Source organism: Rissa tridactyla, chromosome 7, assembly GCF_028500815.1.
Source record: "Rissa tridactyla isolate bRisTri1 chromosome 7, bRisTri1.patW.cur.20221130, whole genome shotgun sequence".
NCBI lineage: Eukaryota > Metazoa > Chordata > Aves > Charadriiformes > Laridae > Rissa > Rissa tridactyla.
In genome coordinates this window covers 8,559,328-8,583,457 of record NC_071472.1, presented here as the reverse complement: position 1 = coordinate 8,583,457, position 24,130 = coordinate 8,559,328, and the positions used below count along the sequence as shown (strand labels likewise).

The window sequence follows — 24,130 nt, the reverse complement described above, 5'->3', positions numbered from 1 at the left end:
ACAAACTCCCTACCCCATTACTCATATCTTTCTCTTGAATTTGTATAGTCAATCTCTGAAGACCTGTGCTGTCCACCATGATGAAAATCCTTTCTGCTAAAAAGTAGTCTAGGTCACGTCAGCTGGTGAACAAGCACTGTCAGAGACACTCTGCACTAGCACAGAAGTTGAGGGATGATGGGGCCCGTAACATCAGATGGGGCAGGTTTCAGGCTGCCTAAAACCCAGGATTTCAGTTCCTGCTGATCAAAAGAACATGCCTGGTCCCCACAGCAGTATTTGTTTGGAGTGTAAATCTCAAGGAAGCACAGTGGGGTTCTGAAAAGGTTACAATCCCTGCAGTCATGAGTTTTTATTTCCCTAAGTTTTTCATACGAATTCATGCATCAAAATCCCCAGATTTCCAACAGCAAAAACTCACTCCCATATTTTTTTAATACAAGACCGGATAGTCCCGCTTGAAGATCATCCACGCTCCACTTTGAAATTGATTCCTTTTCTATTAAAAGTATTCTATGTTAAGCAAACTCCTTGGAGGAATTAAGCCTTGGTTTCCAAGTTTACAAGGAAATACGAAAAGCCTTTTTCCTTTTTTTAATCTCTTTATCTGGCTCAGTACTACTCAGTTCCTGTTATGGCAGAAGCAGTAGTTCATATATATTGATGACATCTAAAACATACCTGAGATTTAATGATACATCATTATACTCTTTTTACAGACAAAGGTTAAAGATGGACAGATAAAGTGAATTTGTCCAAGGAAATGGACAAATTTGTTGTAGCAAATCACAGAATCACGGAATTTCAGAGCTGCAAGGGATCTCCAGAGATCATCTAGTCCAACTCCCCTGCTTAAAGCAGGATTGCCTAAAGCACATCCCTCAGGACTGCATCCAGACGGGTCTTGAAAATCTCCAGAGAAGGGGACTCCACAACCTCCCTGGGCAGCCTGTTCCAGTGCTCTGTCACCCTCACCGTAAAGAAGTTTTTTCTCATATTTGATCGGAACTTCCTATGTTCCAGCTTGTGCCCTTTACCCCTCGTCCTGTTACTGGGAACCACTGAAAAGAGTCTGGCTCCATCCTCCTTAAACCCACCCTTTAGATACCTGTAAACATTAATAAGGTCTCCCCTCAGCCTTCTCTTCTCCAGGCTAAAGAGTCCCAGCTCTCTCAGCCTTTCCTCATAGGGACGATGCTCCAGTCCCTCAATCACCTTTGTTGCCCTACACTGGACTCTCTCCAGTAGTTCCCTGTCTCTCTTGAACTGGGGAGCCCAGAGCTGGACACAGTATTCCAGTTGTGGCCTCACCAGTGCAGAGCAGAGGGGGAGAATGACCTCCCTTGACCTGCTGTCCACACTCTTCCCTATGCAGCCCTATTGCTGGCTCATGGATAATTTACTGTCTACCAAGACCCCCAGATCCTTTTCTTCAGAACTGCTTTCTGGCAGGTCCACCCCTAACCTATATTGGTGTCTGACATACTTCCTCCCCAGATGCAGGACCCTACACTTGTCCTTGTCGAACCTCATTAGGTTCTTCTCTGCCCAGCTCTCCAGCCTGTCTAGGTCACACTGGATGGCAGCACGGTCCTCTGGGGTGTCAGCCACCCCACCAATTTGGTATCATCAGCGAACTTGCTGAGGATACACTCTGTCCCCTCGTCCAGGTCGCTGATGAATATGTTAAACAATAGTGGTCCGAGTATTGACCCCTGGGGGACGCCACTGGCTACAGGCCTCCAACTCCACCCTGCTCCATTAATCACAACCCTCTGAGTCCTGTCACACAGCCAGCTCTCAATCCACCTCACTGTCTCCTCATCTAGTCCACACTTCCTCAGTTTCCTAAGGAGGATGTTACGAGAGACAGTGTCAAAAGCCTTGCTGAAGTCAAGGTAGATGACATCTGCTGCTCTGCCCTCATCCAGCCAACCAGTTATAACATCATAGAAGGCTATGAGATTGGTCAAACATGATTTTCTTGGTAAATCCATGTTGACCACTTCCAGTAACTTCCTGCTCCTGAACGTGCTTGGATATGACATCCAGAACAAGTCGCTCCATTACCTTCCCAGGGACAGAGGTGAAACTAACCGGTCTGCAGTTCCCTGGGTCCTCCTTCTTGCCCTTTTTGAAGACTGGAGTGATATTGGCCTTCCTCCAGTCCTCAGGCACCTCTCCTGTTCTCCACGACCTTTCAAAGATGATGGAGAGTGGCCAAGCAATAACATCTGCCAGCTCTCTCAGCACTCGCGGGTGCATCTTGCCAGGGCCCATGGACTTATGAATGCCCAGTTTGGCCAAGTGGTCTCTAACCTGATCTTTCTCTACTGGGGAAAACTCTTCCTCTCTCCAGACCTTTTCCCCCTTGCCTCCAGGGCCTGGGATTCATGAGGGACAGCTTTAGCAGTGAAGACTGAAGCAAAGGAGGTATTCAGTAGCTCTGCCTTCTCTGTGTCTTCCACCAGTAGGGCACCCATCTCATTCGTTAGCGGGCCTACATTTTCCCTAGTCTTCCTTTTTCTATTGATATACTCAAAGAACCTCTTCTTGCTATCTTTAACCATGGTGGCCAAGATGAGAAAGAACTAAAATCTAGTCTCCCGAACACAGTAGTTTAAGCAGCAGATCATCCTTCCTCTCCGATGTGACTGCACCATGTCTCTCCTGAGCATTAGTGCACATACTGACAATTCCAGAATTCTAACAAATGGTGAATTTACAACAAACTGTCTTCCTCATCTATTTTGATCACTTTACCCTGACATAAAGTCAAAAGGAGTTAAAAAAACCCAAACTTGAAGGTCTTTGAGTGATCTGTAATCAGGTAAGACTCTACCTAGATACCCAGTATAGTGTTCAAACAGGAAAGAGACTCTAGTTTTTGATATCCAAATCACAAGGACAAACTTAGGAAGCTGGGAAACTTGAGGTGCTTGTTTGAATGTCTCGGGTTCAAGTACTGCACACAATTGTTTCTGGGGATCACTCTCCCTCTTAGATAAAGTACATGTGTCTTGAATGAGAATACTATTAATATATGAGGTATTGGTTTGGCTCTTCATGGTCTTACTTTCAGGTGGACGATGAATCCTGGAAACATCACAAAGCTCTTACATACTAGAGCCTTTTAGTCAAGTAAACTTTTAAGCAAGAGATACAATGGTTCATGGCAATTCAAATAACACATATTCTTGCTCACATTTACATGAGCGTTCATTATAAATCCTCCCCCAAGTTATACTTATGTAAAATGATAACAGAGGAAAATTTTATTTACAATCCTGCTTCTAAATTCATTTACCCTAAAGAAATCATATCATCCATCTCTAAGTCCAGCAAATTAAATTACCATAGGGCAGCTAGCTCTATGGAAAGGGTTAGAATATTTTGCTTCAAGTAAGAATCCCAGCAAGACCTAACACAATATCACAATAATACTGCACACTCTGGGCTCCATGTTGTTATTATTCTTCTAACATGATCACTATGCAACATTTCATGTTCATTAGCAAGAATATTTATTCTGGAGTCAGGCATATTGATATTATAATAAGAACTCAATTTCATACATCCCAGAAGAATAATTAGATTTGTGAAATACAAATATGTAGACAACGGTCAATAGATCAAAAGCATTTATTGCTCAGAGGTATCTTTTATGACTATTCAGATATTAATTTGAATGGACCTCACACACTAAAACTACCCTACCATGGAGTCAGAGAATATGAGACATATGTTGATAAGTCACACTGGAGATCGTCTAGGTCATGTCCTCCTTTGTTATGAAATACATGGTTGTGAAACTGCAGTAAAATCTGATACTCTATTGCACTAAGTACTGATCATATACTTCTGATCATATCATAGTAATCACAGAGAACGGGTACGATTCAGAATGTGTTTTACAAGGTAACTGTTCGAGTGTAGAGGATGGCTTTCAAAACAATGTTTTTATGTATTTATACATTCAATAAGTTTTGTGTACGTATATGAATATATATACATATCTCACCTGGAATTCAGATCATAAAAATCTTTTTTTTGCACATGTTAGCTCACAACTATACTTCATTTACAAATACAGGATGACAATATGGTTACCATGTTCCCAAAAACCTGAGTACATCAGTGTTTTTAAGAAATATTACCTAGGTTGTACATTCAAGTTCTGTTCCCATTTGTGAATTACGCTTATACATGTATCAAAAAACTGTCTGAATGCATTTGGAAAGATACAAACAAAATGCTTCTATTGCAATATTGATGCCTCTTGCCAAACCTGGACACAGTATTTGCAATAAAATTCATCATATATTTAGATGATGTGTTTCTCCATGATTTCTACACAGTTGGTTTCAATAACATATTCAGGATTCATATAATGCTTTATTAATATGTTTTGCAAAGTTAAAATACTTTGTACACATTTCAAATCACAGATTTTTTGCCAATTATTTGTTTTGAGGAGCTTTCAGGTATTAGCTTTTATTATTACACAGAGTTGTTGCCTAAAACACACTGGAGAGTTTTTACCGTGTGACTGAATAACAAATACACATCAAGTGAACCCACTACTGACCTATATAGCAGGTAGCCATATGAGGGCAGGAATGCACTGTTTTGTATGTGAATAGAGCCATTCCTTGCAGCTCCCAGAAAACAAACTATTTGTTCAGAAGTTTGTCATAAAAGTGAACAAAAGGGATGCGAGGATGAATGAGTCAAAGAGACATTCAGACAAAACACAACACTCATGGCAACGTTCCGTATTTTTGACCTGTTTTACCAATCACAGACCAGTATACGATGCAGTAGCCTAGCTATTCCTCCAAGGAAAAGAAAAAACATTGGTTTTGAGTCATGAATTAGGAAAAGAAATTCATAAGCAAAGAAAATTGCATATTGGCAATACAGAAGAAACGAAAATTTCTAAAAAACTTTGATACCATGAGCAAAAGTGTTCCAAGAGAACAGGCAAAGAAGGAAGCTGTTATATGCAACGTGGACTACAAGATTAAAAATAATCCTAGAGTAACGGGGAAATGGGTGGTTTAAGGTCCTGGGACACAGACGGCTTCACTCTGTAAGAGAGCTAGGCTGAGGTTTGGGGAATCAGGCCTGTCTACCACCTAGCAGATTCAAACAAAACTCCATGTCCAGAAAGAAGGGAAAAAAGGGTTAGACGGCAGTTTGCTAGGTGGAGGGTGCTGTTTGCTAGAACCGACAGGAAACAAAGAATTAGTGGTTTTGTTATTAACTGCGCAGAACTGCCTTGTTCTTTTGTTTGTCAGAAAATAAACACAGGATATTTTACACTAAATACACCACAGTTCCCATTCCCCTGGCTGGCAGGAGACAACAAACGCCTATGTCAGTATGGCCCCAAAGGAAAAAAATAAATCCAAAACAAACCCAAATTCTCTCTTTTTTCAAAAACTAAGAAACAAATAAAACGTGATGGAAAAACCACACAGAAATACACAAGCACTGGAATTGGAATGACTAGTTTATCTCCCGTCTAGGGCAGCAGCACACAAAATTTCAAATTTAAAAAAGACTCCATAGCTAATTTTTGTCCAGCTCAAAAGAAAAATAAAGAATACCCAAACCCTCAGTTCAACTGAAATCAAAATACTTTATTGCTTTCCTTGTTGAACGTGCAAAAAAAACCAAACAAAAAAACAACCAAAGAAGCTAAAACCTAATCGTGGTAGCACCTTACTGTGGTTTCCAAGGGAAGACAGCATACAGAAAAGTAGATAATAAAATCATTCCAGCTGTCTGTTATAAATAGAGAGACAAGTAATCCACCCAAAGGAGAGACTGACACCAAGCCCACTTCAGAACACCTACTGTATGGTGGCAGGAGAGAGCAGGAAGTATAGATTTAAACTGAACAAAGAGGAGGGAACAGAGTTTCATTTTTCCATCCCAAAAGGGTAGTGAGTAAAATACAGATGCTTTTATCACCATTTTCTAAAAGCACAATGTTCTATTATAACTTCAACAAAAAGTTTAATTTGTCTTGAAATTAAATTTTACAGGCTATAATTTTAGCAAAAAAAATTTATTATTTTGGAAGGTTAATCTCAAAGACTCTTTTCCCTTCAATCCAAGCTTAAAATGAAAATTTAATTACAGTGATATATACTCTTTAATATACATTTTTGTTTAGCTATATTGCTGTATTTTTGATCCATCAGTTGTAAGAATGGACTGATATAACTAGAGTTTTTGAAAAGTGTTTTATCTGAAGGATCACTACCTAGTATAGACTTTCATATATTACTTCAGCATTTTATATCTTTATATAGAATGCTTATTCTGTTTAAAAAGACACAGGATAGAATTGACTTCATTAAGTGATGGTGTGTTGTGTTTTTTTTTTAATTCATGCACAGAATATCTGATTAACTGGGATGTATCTTATTCCTGTTTCCAGACACTTGAAAAGGCTTTCCATGACCTCAGGTTCACTGCTTCCAGAATACAGCAGTACATTAGGAAAATGTAAAACTCTCCTTCCTTATGAACAGCATAAACAGACCTAGTTCCCGTTGAAAAACGTCTAGAATCTTTGCTCTCCTAAATTCTATCCTGAAACACTCTCTCTCTACTCCAAGTGAGGCTGATAAAACGCGCCTGTCACAAACAGAGATAAGAAACTATGGAGCTTGATAGGGAAACCTCACACCCAATAAGAATATGAGCGGATAAAATTATCTACCACAATCTGAAGGTCAAGTTGTCAAAAGCATCTTTTTCTAGAGATGTTAGGATATATTACTTTTTAAGTAATATATTAGGTACTTTAATAGTCTTCAAAAGTAGTTTCTCTATAGAGGAGCAACAACTGCAGACAACACAATGACAATAAAAATGAAAAACCTTAAACTGTGGTGAGAGAACACCTGCAAAAATGTAGATGGTACCAACCACCATTTACAAGTATTCATAACTAATAAACAAATAGAGGAAACAAAGTCAAACAGGTTTACCTCAGTGGTGCAATTTTTGTTTTAAAGAACTTTTCTATCACAAGAAAACAAGTAATAAGTCACTAATACCTGATATACCTTCATGATATTGACAGTTCCTTCTCCGTGCTGGCCTGAGGATCCTTGGCTCTGTAGTAGGTTTCTTACTGTCTCCTCCATTCTAGAGAACAAAAATATATATGAGTCAACTGTGTGGAAAAAAATTAAGAGTTGCATTCAGTCTTTTTGCTGTTTACTAGAGCCTAATGCATCCATGGCTACCATGAAATTAATATTTAAAGACAATCCTGGCCTTATAATGTTCTCATACTCCATGTTATGAATAACACATTAAGAGCACTCTTTTATCTTTTGAATATGCACAGTAATTAGTTGCATTGTTAAAATCCTACTGGAGCTCAGTTACAAAAATTGTATTAAAAATTGTGCAAAAGATATCAACTTGTCAACAGTGTAACCAAACACCATGATAAAATTACTGTCATTTAGGAACAAAATCAGTCAGATTAAAAAAAACCCAAACTGCTGTATGTCTAACCAATTGTCAGGTTTGTGCAATTTAGACAGACTGTCAAACACATTACTAGTATTTACTCTCTCTGTTATAGGTGCAGCAGCGTGTGCCAGTACATTTGTTTATAGAGGCACAGCTGCTGAACACATTCACCCTCCTCTGCCCTTTTGAAGGGATGTAAAAAGCAAGTGTAGGCTACAATCTGGTACTACCATCTCATGAAAACGTAATCAACTTCAGTTCCATCAGTGAAAGGAGGAAGGTTTGCACATTCATTTTAAAAGGTGTTAATAAACACCATCCAAAGTTGTCTTTGATCTACACGCATTCATCAAGCAAGTTAAAACTGATAATAATGCTAACCCTCCTGAATGGAGGCTGAACAGAATAAAGAGTTCTGCTCCTTTGCACAATAGGATGGCTGGGGATAACAGAAGCCACCTATGAAACACTGGTCTCATTCAAGATAGATCAGAAATTAAATTCATGGGCTTAGGAGATGTCATTGAAGCTGACCACAAATAAAGGCTCTAGGACTACAGCTGGTTTCAACCCTCTGAGTACTGATTAGAGGAGGAAAGGGATCAAAAGCGAGAGAAGCAGTGATGGGACACAACAACAAAGATGCTGGATTTTTAAAAAAATAAAAAAATGCTGAGTGCCAATTCCAGCTGAAGGTCCTCAAGCTTCTCCCCAGTCCCATCTTCTCACCAAAATTCTCACCCCTGTACAGCTGCTTCAGCTGTGTGGATGCAACTGTATTTCTCACCCTCACTTACATGTTTTCTGTTCTTTCCCTTTGAAGCAGTCTCCAGCCCTTGACAGGCCTGGGCATGGGTGCCATGTGCGTGTGGTGACATGAAGGCAGGAAAGAGAGAGGCATACCTTAAGCCATATTGCCAGATATGCTGTATATTAAAACTGTGACCTTGAAAAAAGAGCCAGTATTCATAGGCATATCAGACCAGAAACTGCCTGCTGTTGTTTATTTCTACTGTGTTTAGGGAAACATGACTTTTGTGTCGCGTTCTTTGCAAATGCAATTGAGCAGAAGAATTATTCACAGCATATCAAAGTTTTTTATTTCTAAGGTAACAATCCAGCGAGACAGCAAATATTAGCTAACTGCTCTGGCCAAAGCCCAATAACGTTATCTTTTATATAAGCCTCATTGTCTTTCTGTTCTTTCAGTCTTATCAGAATGAACGCTATTGGCTAATATAGCAATAATATCATGTTTTGCTAGCTTTTCTCCTTTCAAGTCAGCCAGCTACGCTACTTTTCGAGAAGCCGACACTAGGTATTCATTCTACTCAGATGAACACTGATATTTTACTTATTCGTATGATGGGTTTTTGTCATTGATGTGCAGACTTCTACATTGCCAGAATGCCCACAGAATAGTTGGACCATCTGTTGACCAAATGTGAATAAAAACAAGCCAGCTCTAATCTCTAGTGCAGACAGTGGTGCAGTTTTTCAGTTGCAGATTGGAACCGTTTCTGCTCATAGGCTGACCTTAATCAGATGCCTTTTACACAAAAGAACAAATCATTTTTGGTTCGTAATATAAATTCCTCTGCAGTCCGCACTGAAAGATTTCATTTCTTAACATGCTACTCATTTCATTTTTAAATTAATGATGTAATGGGATGCTTAATTATTGTGTTTATATATGCATGTACAGTTCCATAAAGTTCTTACAAATTAATGAACAAGCAAAAATGGAAGAAAGAATAGATTCAACTAAAATCAGAGTTTTTCAGTGTAGGCCTAATAGTATTAATGAAAATATGAAAAATATTAAAACAGTCTAGTTGCATATTAGTATCATCAGTTAAACCAGCTCAGAAAAACTTTGAAGAATTCTTAAATTCAATGGGTCATTTCATCTTCAGTCAAATTCAGATGGTCTATTTTGGACAACAGGCCCATCTTGTTGAACAGCCCCATAGGGACCAGCGAGCACACAATTTCATGTGGCAATTAGAAACACCTCCCATCAGCACTCAGATTTCCATGCAACAGATATGCATATGTTTCTGTCCAACATCTTTGCAACACACCGAAGAGCTCAGTTAAACACAGTTAAGAGTTTTGTTATTTGCAGCTATTATAAAAGTTTGTAAGAGTTGACAGCCATAAAGCCGAACCGCAGGCGTTAACAGAGACACTGTCTGTGTGGTCAAGTCACTATAAAACCAGCACTGAAAGGATCTTACCACTTTTAGAAACCCATGAAATATCTGAAAAAGGAAAGAGAAAACTAGTTTCTGTCAAACGAGGAGGTGAAATTTGCTTACAGTCAAGTTTACTGCAGAGCTCTGATGGCTAATGCTCTTGCAGTATAGAAGCTGCTGCTTCTCCACTGACATCCCAGTTGTCCATTTGAAGGAAGGACTGCCTAACCAAAACACAGGACAATAATCAAGACTTCGTTTCTTATAAATTAGAAACTTTGAAGCATGAATTAATGTCACCTTAATTGAAAAGTGACTGTTATATTATGATCTATAATACCCTGAACAGTGACCGTACATGCCAGAAAGATTTAGTGTAAATTCTTTTAAAGAACGCAAGAATGGCTGAGCCTCTATAAATTTAATTTGAAGTCTCATGTTTTGCTCCCTGAACAAGGGTTCCAAAGGACACGTAAATTTTGGAAGTGAAGCAGAAAAATTAGGAGCTTTATGAAAGGCTATTTCTACACATCAACCTATATTTTTCTCCCTTCTGGTAACCACGAAAGGTTGGCTTTTCTTGGTTATGATTCTAATATCCAGATGGACCCACTCCAACATCAAGCACTTTCCAATTACATTTAGAATAGCTATCCCCCACGCGTGTATTCTGCCTGCTTGCTGGCCTGTGCTAAAAAACCTGTTTTGCCAAGGATCCTGTGTTTCTTATGTAACTATCAAGCTGTTACAATCTGCAAAAACAGTCTCTAAAGCTCACCATTCCTGAGTCTACATTCTTCAATCATTATTTAAGAACATTTATTTTCCCCTTTCTTCAGTGTTCTATTTACTGCCTATTCATCCGAAGCGCCTCAGTACCATTTATTTTTTTTGTTACATCTATTATTTGAATAGAAAATTCAAGTTTTCTTGAAACTGAAGCGTTCCTTTCAATTTTTCTTTTTTTTTTTTTTAAAAGCTATTTTCTTTAGGGGAAAAATAAATGAAACCTATGCTTGATAGAAGCTTCTTAAGTTTCTTGACAAAATGTCAGTTTAGAGTAGGGAAACAGTCCTCCACCAGTCCTAACCTAAGGATAAATTTCTCAAAGCATTAAACAGAAGAAGAAATGAGGCACTCTGAAACCAGAATCTGTTCGTGCTATATAAGAGTTTAAGTAACATAAAATATTAATGCTACAGTGGAAAACGCTGTCAAGATTTCATCTGGAATATTATCTGCAATTACGATCACCAGTGTTCACGAGCAGCTCGTTCAGACAGGGTTCGGTGAAGAGACAGCTCTGAGGTTGTTTAGAAGAATAGAGAATCTTGGCCATGACAAGAGACTAAACAACTTATCTTGCTAAACCTAAGGGACTCAGGGCTTACACAGGTATGACTTCGACAAAAGAATCAGTGAGAAAAAGTAAAATGGGAAAGAAAACTACATCGATCTAAGGCCAATGACTGACAAAACAAGATGAGAATAGAGTGGTTACAAATACATTTAGGCTGGAATTAGGATGGTTTTAATGATTGAAAAAGTGAGACTCTGAACCAGTCTGCCAAGTAGAGTAACGGAATGAGAAACCTAAACAGTTTTAAGCCAGAGCTGTGCAGTTTATGAAATTAATTACACAGCTGGGTTGAGCCAAGGACTTGAATTTATGATCCACAGGTCCTTGCTGCTATTCCTCCTGAAACAAAATCAGTCATTCCTACATTTAAAAATGTAATTTGTCCTGCGCTGTTGAGAGAATACTAAGAAATCAATCCAGCTTCAATGTATAGTTACTTATTTTGCCTTTGCTTCTGTGTGTGTTTCTGGTCAAGGGAGCCAAGGGAATCTCTGGAAAGGAGTAAACATCGTTCCCTGCCCAGGGATCAGCACACAGGGAGTTCTCAGGTCCATCTCCTCCATAAATAGGCACCTCCTTTGTGCCCTTCCCCAGCAATGCTGGGAACATGGTCAGAAAACCTGCCGCCTTTGTGCCTCTCCCAGTTCTGTTAGGAAGCTATTTTGTTGGGGTCCTCCCCAAGAACAGATTTTAAGACCATAAAGGAATTAATCTTTCCTCAAATATACAAATGCAAGGAGGCACAAGAGTTCTCTCAGCCCTCCAACTCTGCAAAACCTTCCCCATATATTTCTCTGACCAACCTCTACACTGTGTAGGACATGTCTGTGTGTCCTGTCTCACTGCAGAGGAAACCTGTTCTCTTCTCCTTTCTTCTGTAGCAGATCCCTTAGAGGGGTTTATCTCCCCAAAATGTTTCCTTGACAGAGCAAGCTTTCCCTGAAAAAAAATCACTCCCATATATCCTGCTCTTTGATTCCCCTTCTAGCTTAGAGAATAAATACTCTCTATAGCCCGTGCTCTGCTCAGCCATGTCCCACACAGCCCTTTTTACGATTCTCCCTCCAAGGGATAGGCAGCATGTAGTTGTTCCAGCTCTAGAAGGTGCATGACAGTTTCAACCCCTTCTCCATTGACTTAATTCCTTCAAGACTTCCACAGGCTAGCAGCTACCTTTTGCTGGGTGCTATCACCTTCCCTTTTCATCATCCTCAGGCTGAGATGACAGTACTCGGTGGTTATTTCAAATGCATGTCACAAGAATTCCTTCAAATTGATACTGACTTCCATCCTTAGAGATGTGTCCAAAAGGTTCTATAGAATCTTACTGCAGCAGTTGAAGTTTGTATTTCAGGTTTTTCCATCTCCTCATGCCATGCAGCAGGTGCAGGACTCTTCAGTCTTAGAGAAAATTATCAATGACATATCTTTCTCCATCTTTAGCTTAACCTTTGTGTAATCAAAATTCTCAGGTGGGTATTTTCTTCCAGCTTCTATCTGTGAGACAGTGAAGTTTCCTGGCTCTCTCCAGTCTCCAGCTTAAGTCTCTTCACTTCCATTTTCAGTTATAGCCTTAATGGAAATGTGGCCTGGGTTTCCACTCCTTGAGCTGTCTGGCCCCTCCCTGCTGCCTGATCATGGACCAAGGAACAGGTTCCCATGTGGTTTCTCAGCTCTTTCAGCTCTTGGTTCAGCTGTGAACCAGTCAGCACTTTCGCCAGCTGGATTTTGGTCATCTTTGGAGGCTGTAATCTGTCTGGCTTTGGTTGCAGACTTCTGTACCTCTGTCCAAGCCTTGCAGCTCTCCCTCCAAACCCACAATCCAACCAAATGAAAAGCTTCTGTCTCTCTCGGCTCCCACATAAATTTGTTTGCTTACTCATACATAGTTTCAAACTTCAGGTTTGGGGTTACCTGCATCTCAGTTCCCTCACTACTCCATTCAAAGCTCTCCAAAGGATCAGGTTAGACTTTCTCCTTCCAGTGAGTTTCTCAAACTAACAAAAGACTTCAAACACACACAACACCCCTTCCTGAACAAATAACCCCCAAATATTTTAGATTAATCATCAGATTTTTTTTTAAGGAGGAAAAATATGAAAGTGGCTTTACAAGACATAACAGAAACAAAGACAGCTCATCGAATAACGGTTCCTGTTCACTGCATCCTTGCAGGAGTGTCTTTCCTTCTACCTGGTTTCAATTAAATTAGTAGCTTTCTGAACCGCAGACTCTGCCTACTCCCCTCTGGCCCCGACAATTTCCATTACTTCTAGATATGGCTGCCTGCTCTCCTCAGCTCTCCCTCTGATCTGCAGGCTCATCTCCAGACTCTGTAGTGACCTGCCAGCCACACCTACAGCCCCAAGACCCTCTGTTCTCTGCCATGAGCCATGGTGATCCTCAGGATGAAGTGGTCCCGCCTTCCTGGGGCTGAGTCCAAGCCCGCCGTTCTCAGCGCACCTACTGCCGAGAGCCTGCAGCACGCTGTTAGGCCATTGCTTCAAACGGGTAGGTAGCCAGGAGACAGACGTAAGCTTCTCCAAAGAATTAAGATATTGAAAATGGATTAAAAAAAGCAAAGAGAGAAGTGAAAACAGATACGCGATAAACTCAAAAGGGAACTGACAGATGGGAAATGCTGAGGCTTTAAACCCTAAGGGGTTTTCTCTGCATTTTCAGTTCTGCTTAGTATATGACATTGGTACGTGCCTTACAGCAGTATGCTGGGCAAAGCCTACAGAATGCACAATATCCATCCTTAATATTTCAGTTGGAAAATAAAGTTATAATATCCTCCATAATAGCAACAGAAAGACACACATAATGTATAATTTATGTTTATTCTTTCTGTTCATCAGTATAGGTAGGTGCTTTTCAATCCAGAAATACCAAGGCAAATTCTCCTCCTGCAGCATCATCACAGCCCTTTCCCCATCATGGGCTCTGAACAGCCAGTTCAACCCTGTGGTATTTGCTACTGGTAAATCCAAACTGTACAAGCCATGCTCTTTTCGCATACTCATGCTAAACCCTCCTTCTAAAAACATCCGTAAAGCATACTTAAACTGATGCCTGAAGGGCAAACTATCTAAAGAAGTGCAGCACATCACATAAAGTATCTTTTACATGATGAGGGCAACTAGTGGAAGGCTGTGATGGAATGAAACAGGTCTCAAGCTCTATTTACACAAGTGGAAATGGATCTTTCTTTTGAGCGGACAATCTAATCGGGTGCCCTGTCTGCTAGACCATACCACCACTTGAAAATAAAACAGAATTGAAAGACTGAGCACACCATTAACTTAGTTGAACCACTGTCCATTGAACCCACTGGAATTTTTCAAGTAATCCTTAAAATAACGTGAGTATGTGCCTTGAGCGTCTGATAAGTCGGGTAGGACTTTGAAAGACCTCAGCGTTGGTGTATCACTGCTCCCACACAAGTCTGAATTCTGTCATCACACAATGGCAGACCTAATACTTCTCTGAAACTGCCGTAACTACCTTCTGAGCCACGAAATGTTGGAAATGTTTCCATTGTCTCTTTCAGCCATAGAGGTTTCACTCATCAAACTAATACCTACAGCAAAAAGTTTCTGAACTGCAACAGAAACCAGTGGTAATGTTTCTTTCTGTGTTGACAAATGCCATGTGCACTGTATGGGTGACTTCCATCACCAGCCCAATATATGATTTTGTAAGTTACAGGCAAAGACTAAACCTCACAGAAAAGCTTCTCACAAGCAACTGAAAGGATTTTTCAAATGGAGGGACCGTCCCTCCCACAATTTCCCAGTAACATACTCGGGACCTTAAGATAGGAGATATTTTCATTAACTCTAAGTGGATAAACCAGACACTTGCAGAAAGCTAATTCTCATGTCAGCTTAAACATATGCTCGTAAATTCAAACTCTACTCATGCTGGGGGCACCAGAAATAGTCAGAGTGTTTCAGCATAACTAAAAGCATCAGAAATATTACAGACTATACAATCAGACTGCAAATATTTCCAATTTCAAATAATGGGGTTTTTACATTTTTTCTTGTTTTCTACATTTTAAACAAATACTTGTTTTTCCATGTTTGCAAATATATAGACAGATGGATAGATATATCTACCAGCTCCTCCAAATACACATAATTAATTTGTCATATAAGGACTCTGTTAGAGACAAATCACTATTGCTTTAAATTACTTACAGGAATGTAAGACCACTCAAAATTAAAAAGCTCTTGTTCCATTCTGAGTTACAGCTTCAAGGGGGTACCAAGACCACCTTGACATAACTACCTAAATTTCTGTGTTTTCCATGAATAGCAAAGATGCTATATGGAGGGAGGCAATTTTTGTGCGGCTGAAGTAGGTACAAGAGAAACACAAGATGAAAAAGAGGTCTGTCATCAACGAGCACTTGCAGAACCCTCTGCAATGCAAAAAAAATTATTCTTACAAATTTTCACGCTACCCACCCCATCGTGAAGCTTTCAGGCTCAGACTGCACAGTGTTGTGGCAGACACCAACTTGTGCTGTGCAGAGTGCAGACGGCAGCTCAAAGAGAGCTACCCTACAAAGAGGGACTTTTTTTTTTTCCCTCTGCAGAAATTACCATTACTTTTTTCCAGCCTCTGACTCTGCAGTGAAGGTTTTCTTAGGCCATTGGATTCCAGACTTCAATCTTAAGGTCTATGTAATATAAAGTTATTTCATTCTCCTCATAGCTCTACCTCTTTGCAAATCTTACAGGAGTTCTGAGACAGTTCCACTGTTGTAAGCAATACCTTGTGAAGATGGGTGGATATGGTTTTCTATAAAACAACAACTTCATGGAAACAATAAATAATAGTATTTTCTTCACTGTAACATATTCCACTTTCTAAATTTACACGAAGTATTGCAAAGTATTGACATTTTCCAATTAGTGAACAACTGCGGTAAAATTCCAAGGATGATCTATCACAAAGTTGAGTTTAATCTTCTAACTGACAAATCACACTAGCTTTAATTATCATGACTCTTCATGTGCTAGTAAACATGGTTATTCTATTAGAAAGATCAGTGATGTGAGGCCTCATCCCAGGATATACCAAGTCCCTGCTCGTAAGAGCTCTGAGGTCCCAGCTTTTGTGCTGTGAATATGCAGGTTAACGTAATATACTGTATTTTCATCTTACAGGTGAACAAACAGGCAGAGCAAGGTTAACCAACATGGCCAGTATCAGCAATTTTTAGAACTCAGGATGCCAACTCTTCACCCTGCTGGGTCTAAGCAGTGGATGACATGTCCTCTCTGTATCATTTTGTTGGCATGGCTGTACAAATCTTCAGCTCTTTCCATCAGTGATCCGAGCTCTGTAGCTTAAAAAAGATTTCAGTAATTTCAAATAAATCTGCAGTTTTGCTATATCTTTACTGATATGTTAACGTTTCACACATTTCATATGAATAGCTTATGCTAGTGCTTGCATAACCTTAAACAAGCCTTTCGATCTGGAACGAAGCATCATATCGAAAGCTTTGTTCTGTCTTTTTATCATTCCGACATTTCTGTTCTTCTGCACTGAAATGAAACCTGGAGGATTTGTGGGAGGATATAGAGAGATATTTATACCTCACCATTCTACAATTGTTCAGCATTAAGAAATTGCAAAACACTTAATCAGAAGAATTTTAAGTGACTAGTGAGCATGCATATTGTTGCTATGTAGAGAGATATGTAATTCTTTTGATCAAGTGACTAAGTATGCATACCGTTAAAGTTGTTCAGAAAGTTTCATTATATTGAATGCATCATGCAATATGCCCTGATGCCTTCAGAGGCAAAGACTGTAAAGTTTATTAAAGTCTTGCATTCTTTTTATGTTGTTTGTGAATTTAAAGCCTTTAAAAAACTAACTACTAATGAAGCAAATGGGACTCTAAATAAACAAACATTCAAGAAATCCCTCCTGGTTTGGTTCAATAACCTAAATTTTACATCAAAAATCAAATTCACAAGAAAGCACCAGTCCCTTCCTGACACTGTACAGCCAACTGCAAAGGCCCAAAGGCCAAACTCCTGCAAATGTAACTACACAAGACGCAAGTATGACAGGAAAATTTTTTCCCTCTTTGAATCTGTATCCCCCTAAAATGGGTCACCTCAGATATTCACAAATACAAAGAACAGCAAGAATCAAGAGAACAGCAAGAAACAATGACTCTAGTTCCCAACCATGAGATTCGCTTAAAAGTACTTTAAAGGACAACATGAAGTCTTAATAAATATAATTTCTTTTGGCTTTCTGGACTTCAGCCTTTCTAAATCTCAGCTCATAGAGACTACAATAAGAAAAGAAAAAAATTGAGATTTTCAATTCAGCTGTTACTTCCTGAAAGCCTCTATATGTAAGATCAGCAAAGATGGATTAAATGTATAGGGATATTCCAAATGATGTCTGTGCTACAAATAATGAAATGATAATATTTTAATTCCTAAAGGGGATAATGGGCTGGTGTAGGTATATCCCAAATTTATCTTTCCTTTTTTCTCCTCAGCAGAGATGTTTGGATGTTCAAACAGACATTCACAAACAGAGACAGCTCTTGGCCGATCAGCTACGATCAAGTATTTTCTCTGTACCCTTCATGAACACGTGATGCCCTGATGCCCTCTCTGTGGGACTATAGGACTTTCTCACACGACAAACCCTCCACATTTCCAAATTATGGAATGAAAAAAATATAAATAAAATGCCTCCATATGTTTTTCCCCAAAGTAGATTGGGAATGACTGCCAGGGTAGTGAATGCCAAGTAGCTTCTCCTGAGCCTGAAGAATGCCTCGTTATGTGCAGGTTTCCCACAGCACTGCCCTGGAACAACACAGTTTCTTGTTCTAATGGTGCCCCAGCTCAAAAGCAGTTTACCCTTCTGGAGGACAGATTCAGTAAACAGCCATACATATCTACTACCAAAGAAACCCAAGATGTGGAAGCAATTACTCTTCCAGTCTTAAATTTCAGGTGTTTAGAAAACAACCACAAAACCAAGTCATGTCAGAGACACAGGAATGAAAGCTTACTGGTTGTAGACTTACAAACCCTAGCAGCATAGCAAAATGGCCTAAACAAGTAATATATGGTTAGAATAATGGTCTCCAAGGGCTTAATTACCTGTATCATTAGGTAGTGGTAGTCTCTCTAAAATTATATTGACAGCTCTTCTACAAGCAAGCAGTTGATAATGAGGCAATAAAAATACATGACAATGCACACAGAAGAGGGCTGGAATAGCATCATATATAGCATCACCAGCTTTGATGCCAACAAACACGAAGGGCTGAATTAAATTATTTGTGAACTGGTCACAAAAAATTAAGAAGAACCTAGATACATTTTGTCATTAATAACTTTTAATGTTCTCCCTTTCTGTATGTGTGCAAGCCCAACAAAAGCCAAGGAAGCTAAGAAAAAGAAGGGAAGAAAAAGACCATCAAGGTGCCAATGAGATGCAAGAAGAAAGTAATAACAGCTGCATTTAAAAAAAAAAAAAAAGAAAAAGGCACGGACACTTTCATACCTCTATGTTAAGTGCCATAAAGCACTCCCCGTATCTTTCCAAACACATTACTCTGTCACAGCCTTTATCCACTGTATGAACTAACAACAGGAAAAAAAAAAACCACACCAGAAAACACAGGCTCAACATGCCAAATTTGTCACTATTGAGGCCCATCTCTTTAAATTGCATTATCATGGAGACAAAGTGAATAAAAGCAGGGGAAAGTTTCTGTATGTGGGATTTGCACTGAAATATACAGAAAGAACACTGGCTCTCTGCTGCAGCTTTGTGCTTCCACTACTGCCTGCTTCTGTTTTCCCCTTGTTGAAGGCATGCAGAATGCTGCCCCTGTATCAAAGTGTCTGAAATCTCTCTCACCTCATATGTTCAGAAGATAAGTGTACAATGCCAGAAATCTGGTGAGAAGAGTAAAGGACACTTTGGAGGGATAACCAGCTGTCAACACGGAAAACAAAAGGAATAGAGGAGAGTAAAGGGCTCTGGAAAGACATATCCCATTACTTTGGCCCACAAAGTAGAGCAACTGGACAAACTAAGAGTTGGATTAGGAGAAGAGAGAAGAAAGAAATACTCATAAACAGAGAAGGAAAGCAGAGGAAAAAATTTGAGAAAGCATCCTAAGGAAAGAGGAGAAGAACAGCACAAGACACGAGGACCAGAAATAAAGGCAACAGTAGCATAAAAGATGTAAGGGAACTTTGAGGAGAGGAAAAAAGGACATGAAAATGTACGGAAGATGTAAGAAAACAGAAAAAGAATAAAGTGGAACAGCAACAAAAAAGGTAAGCATAAATAGAAGTGACAGGACATCTAGACATCTCTAAGGTGCAAATGTTTATTGTAATTATTTGTAATGTAGTAGCTCTTTTGCAGAAACAGGGAGAGCTATTAGCTGGGACTTTCAACAGATCATTTAAGAAGTATTTAGAAAAGGATTTTTAGTCTAACTGCAGACCTCAATGGAGAATCACTACATCACTCCCTCCTCCCTGTTCAAGCACTCATTCTTTAATCATCTATCTTCAGCACAGCACGGGATACATTTTCAAACTGCTCTGCAGGATTTTAGCCACGCGGCCCCCATTGTGTTTAATGGGAATCCTGTGGACAGAGCTCTGTATGAGGCTTTCAAAATGTACTCCAAAAATCTCTAAATAATGCACTAGTTGAACATTACCTTGTTTACTTCTCATAGGACATGACTAAAATGAAACAAAGGTTAGGTCATTTATAAAAGTAGTATTTATTGGGAAGCTCATCAATGTTTCCTATAGGGATATTTTTCCTCTATAGAAATATTTAACATGACTATTTAGGATTTACCTTTTCCATAGCATCTAAAACTGAGAACAAAACCAACTCAAATCACATTTACTTCAGAAAGAAGATCCAGCAGTTAACACATCAGCCTAAGATTCGAGAATTCCCTCTTTAAGACTTTTCACTGTCATAGGATAACTTCGTGGCTTTGTTTCAGATTTTCCTCTGAAAATGGATTTAACAGTTTCTATTTCATAACAGCTTTATGATGACAATAAACACCAGTGAAGCATTAATCAAAGATTCATCAGATACAGAAAAAAATGCTACAATACTAATTCCCTCTCTTCCTTCAAGAGGAGGGCTGTTTCTGTGATCAGAATAACATGAGATAACATGAAAGTTTTGGGAAATGTAAATCCTTGGCATCCGTGCTCTATAAAGAAATGCCTTCATTTCTGTGCTATCGCCTTTCAGAAGCAGCGTTCAGAGTAAATACATGAAGATGCAATTTTAATCAGCTTTCATGCACCCAAATAGCGGATCATATTCCATCATCCTTTGGAATATGAACCAGACAGGCTCAGCTACATTAAAAGCTTCAGGGGTTTCAATTTAGGGGACAGATCCTCAACCTGTGCAAAGCGAACAGCATTACTGCAGAGAAAAGAAGGCTGGTACATTCACTAGGCAAGAATTTAGCTAAGGAACCGCAAACATTACACACAGAGCCTACATTTCTGGCTTCAGAAATGAACCTTAGATGTAATATTAACACTAACAGTTTACTATAAACTGTTACCTTATCCATGCAATTTGTGCCACCATGAAAGTGGAAGATCACCTTAGGAATACATATATTTATGTTAGGATATCTCAGAGAATTGGGCTCAGCAGATAAAATTCTTTGGTCGTGAAGTAGTTCAGCACTTTTTTCCTGGACCTACAGAACAGATACTGGACATGAAGGTCTTCTTGTAGACCTCGGGAAATACCTCTAACACAAGAAGTTCAGCATTTTGCAAGATTCTGAGTTTATGTCAATGGAATGCTGAAAAATTAGATGACACTAGAAACTACTATGCCTACCAACCTCAAACTGTACCGGCATGAATTATTGCAAAATTGAATAACTTTGGGCAGAAGTCATTCCATTGAACTTAACAGTTCATTTCATAGAATCAGGGCCTTTGTGACTTAAGTGAACAGACAGCATGTATTTTAGCTAATCTGGTGGAAACAAAGCCTCACAAGCCTGCCTTACTAAGAAATAATTTAGTAGTTCTCCTGAGGGACTTTCTTCCCCCTCTAACCCAGAATCAACACAAAGAAAAAGATCCTTTTGAATCCTTAATTAAATATTATAAAAAGTTGAAAGAGAACAAACATTATCTTATAATACACCATTACAATGCAGGAGTTCTATTTCTGAAAAACCAATTTAGATATCCATGTCCAGGAGGCAGAAAGGGCAGTAACAACAAAAAAAACCAGAATGATACACGAGGCTGGGTTGGACATGCAGGGAAGGTAGGGTAAGTGCTCCACAGCAGCACCTCAAAGCTTTTTTGTTCTTCTTTTTTGTCCATTTGTTCTTCAGAAAGGAAGGATAGTTTACCTTCATCATGAGGAAAAATGCTACATAGAGCAGGAAATTTTGTGCGTGACAGGGGATTCTATTAACGTGAGAAGAAGCTACATCAGGGTCCTTTTATATGCGTAGCTGGGGAGGGGGAAAGGCAGGACTCCCACCCAGTTATACAAAGGCAATGTAACCTGTGGGTAGAGGAGACATTTAAGGCTCCTGCTCCCTCAGTTACAAAGTTAAGCTCTGTTTTATGACACAATTACAATAATCCACTCAGGTTTTAATGTCGTGTAGTTATAAGGAAAAAAGATCACGTTTATTACAGATGTGACCTAGAGAGGCCGAGTCAGCATTGTGCCCTCCTGCTGCTGCAGAGGAGCCAGGCAGAGATGCGCAATGTGCGTTATGACTAACAGAAACCAGCACCTTGCCAAAAAATTGCATCCAGACGAGACCCTGGTTTTGCACACCCCTGCAGAGCTTGTAGAGTAGATCTATCTGCTGGTTATCTTCACTGCAAAGACAATCCTGCCTGACACAAATGCAAGTATCGTCATCTTGCAGAAAATCTAATACTGGCATTGACTGTAAAATGAAACTAAAGTGAAACTGAATTATTTTAGATCATCTGTATTAACTTTATTTTTGAAATAACTTCTATAATAGTAATTTGTAAATTATCCATATTTGCCTGCTTTATTTGTGTCTTCTAAACAGCATTTTTATTTCAAGATTATTATAAAATAAAGATGCTGACAGTCTTTTTATTAGCACAGTGCTAGCACAGTGTTTTTATACCTTTGTTAAGCTCATTGCTAATGATTCATTCCAAAGTAATTTCAGATTACTAAAAGGAAGTGTAATAGATTTCCTTAATCTTCATCATCTTAAATGCTCATTTGTTGTTCATGCCACAAAGCACATGGTATGTTTTGAGAAATTGCCTGGCCTGCAAATGGCATAAACTAAACCTGCTAAAAAAATAACCTTATTGTTTGGAAATGTAAAAACTGTAAATTCAACACTATTTGGAATTGCTGAAGGAATATGGTAACTCATTTGGCAACAAAGGCCACATTCTTCTGTAAAACAGTCTTTTTTGTTTTGATATTTACACTGATGCATCTTCAAATGGAAAATAGTCTAGGGGGAGGAAGAGAGACAAATCTGTATCTGGTGGGGTGATCACTTTCAGCATTTGACTCCTAACACTGTTTGTTAAAGACAAATCTTTTAAAATTTGAGCAAATACATCTTCATTTTGTAGACTACATGCACACCTCTCTGAGCAAGTGGAAAGCTTCTGGATTTTGAACTCATTTGGGAGCAAATCTTTCAATATATCACTGATGAGAAATTATGGAGAGAGAAAAAAGCTATTGTTAACTTAAAATGCAAGCAATCATCTACTCATTTTATTATTGAGTACTATTTATTATTTATCAGAGGCTGCTGTTAAGAGAGTTGTTTTAAGGAGCTGCTTACAAACAATATAGCGACAAATACAAACTGGAGGAATCTGAGTGCAAGTATTAAGGGCTGAAAAATGGTTAATACACCTAAAAGAGTGTATATTATTGGAAAATTTAAAGAAAAAATGTACCTCTACTACAAATTTGCCTTGTAATAAATAACAGTTTTCAATTGTGAATATAATAATCACATATTCCTATATTCTGTAGGACACCCGATGATACAAAGATACCTGATATTCCTTTACTTTTATAACTTATCTCACTAAGGCAATCACACAGTTAAAAAGTCAAACACTAGTTGTTCTAGGCGCCAAGAGCTAATGATGGGAATCTGCACCTGAACGGTATCTTACACAAAGATCCACCCATTACTGAAGTTTTTCAAAACTAGCAAGTGGACTGTATATGCTGTCCTTTCTGAGTCTACTTTAAACAGGAATAGGTTTCACAACAATAAATTTCCACCTTGGGAAACCAAGGACATTTTAGCAAGCCTCATGTTGGGTAACCAAGAAAAAAGACATCCAAAATCATTCAGCACTTCTCACACTCTGTGTTTTGACCTACTGCTTTCAGGTTTTTGCTAAAAATAAAAGCCACAGGACAAGTTAGTTAACACGACTCGAGTCAGTCAGTCAGAAGGGTTCAAACTTCCTTTCAGATTTCATTGACAGCAATATCTGGCTGGGTTAATAATTCAGTCAAGAACAAAACCCAGCAGCCCAGCTAAGTCTTTTATTTCCAAACCATGCCAACTATAATTTGCCTCCTATTTTCTTTAATAATGTAAAGACATTCTTTTACATCTTATTTCTTTATGTAGACACAATACGAACTCTATGGTTTGGTTTAATCTTTGCTCTGAAATCCCAATATTTAGAGAGTAATGCAAAGGCAAATTGTAAGGTATTTTTATCTAAGCATTAATATGACTTTCCCTAGCACATGAACAGCACATACAGAACAGAAACAGAAATAATAAACAAATAAGAGTTAATAATTTCTACTGTCTTAGTATGGCTACAGAAAAAAAACACAGTATGAGAGCAATGTACATTAAGAATTACAGGGAAGTTGACTGACAAAAAAGCAGGTTTCTTCTAAAGTTCGGAGAATTTTTTTACCAATTATAAGTGTAACAAGCATAATAAAGTCAGATGCATGCATAACTGGCTATTTG

At 38.8% G+C, this 24,130-nt stretch overlaps 1 protein-coding gene across 1 annotated transcript in view; it reads right to left on the bottom strand.

The window, feature by feature from the left end:
- The window catches only part of NCKAP5 (NCK associated protein 5), a 392,253-nt gene that overhangs the window by 139,262 nt on the left and 228,861 nt on the right, over positions 1-24,130 (bottom strand). Inside the window, 1 exon segment of the mRNA XM_054208458.1 lies at positions 7,077-7,167. Coding sequence (XP_054064433.1) covers positions 7,077-7,167 — 91 coding nt within the window.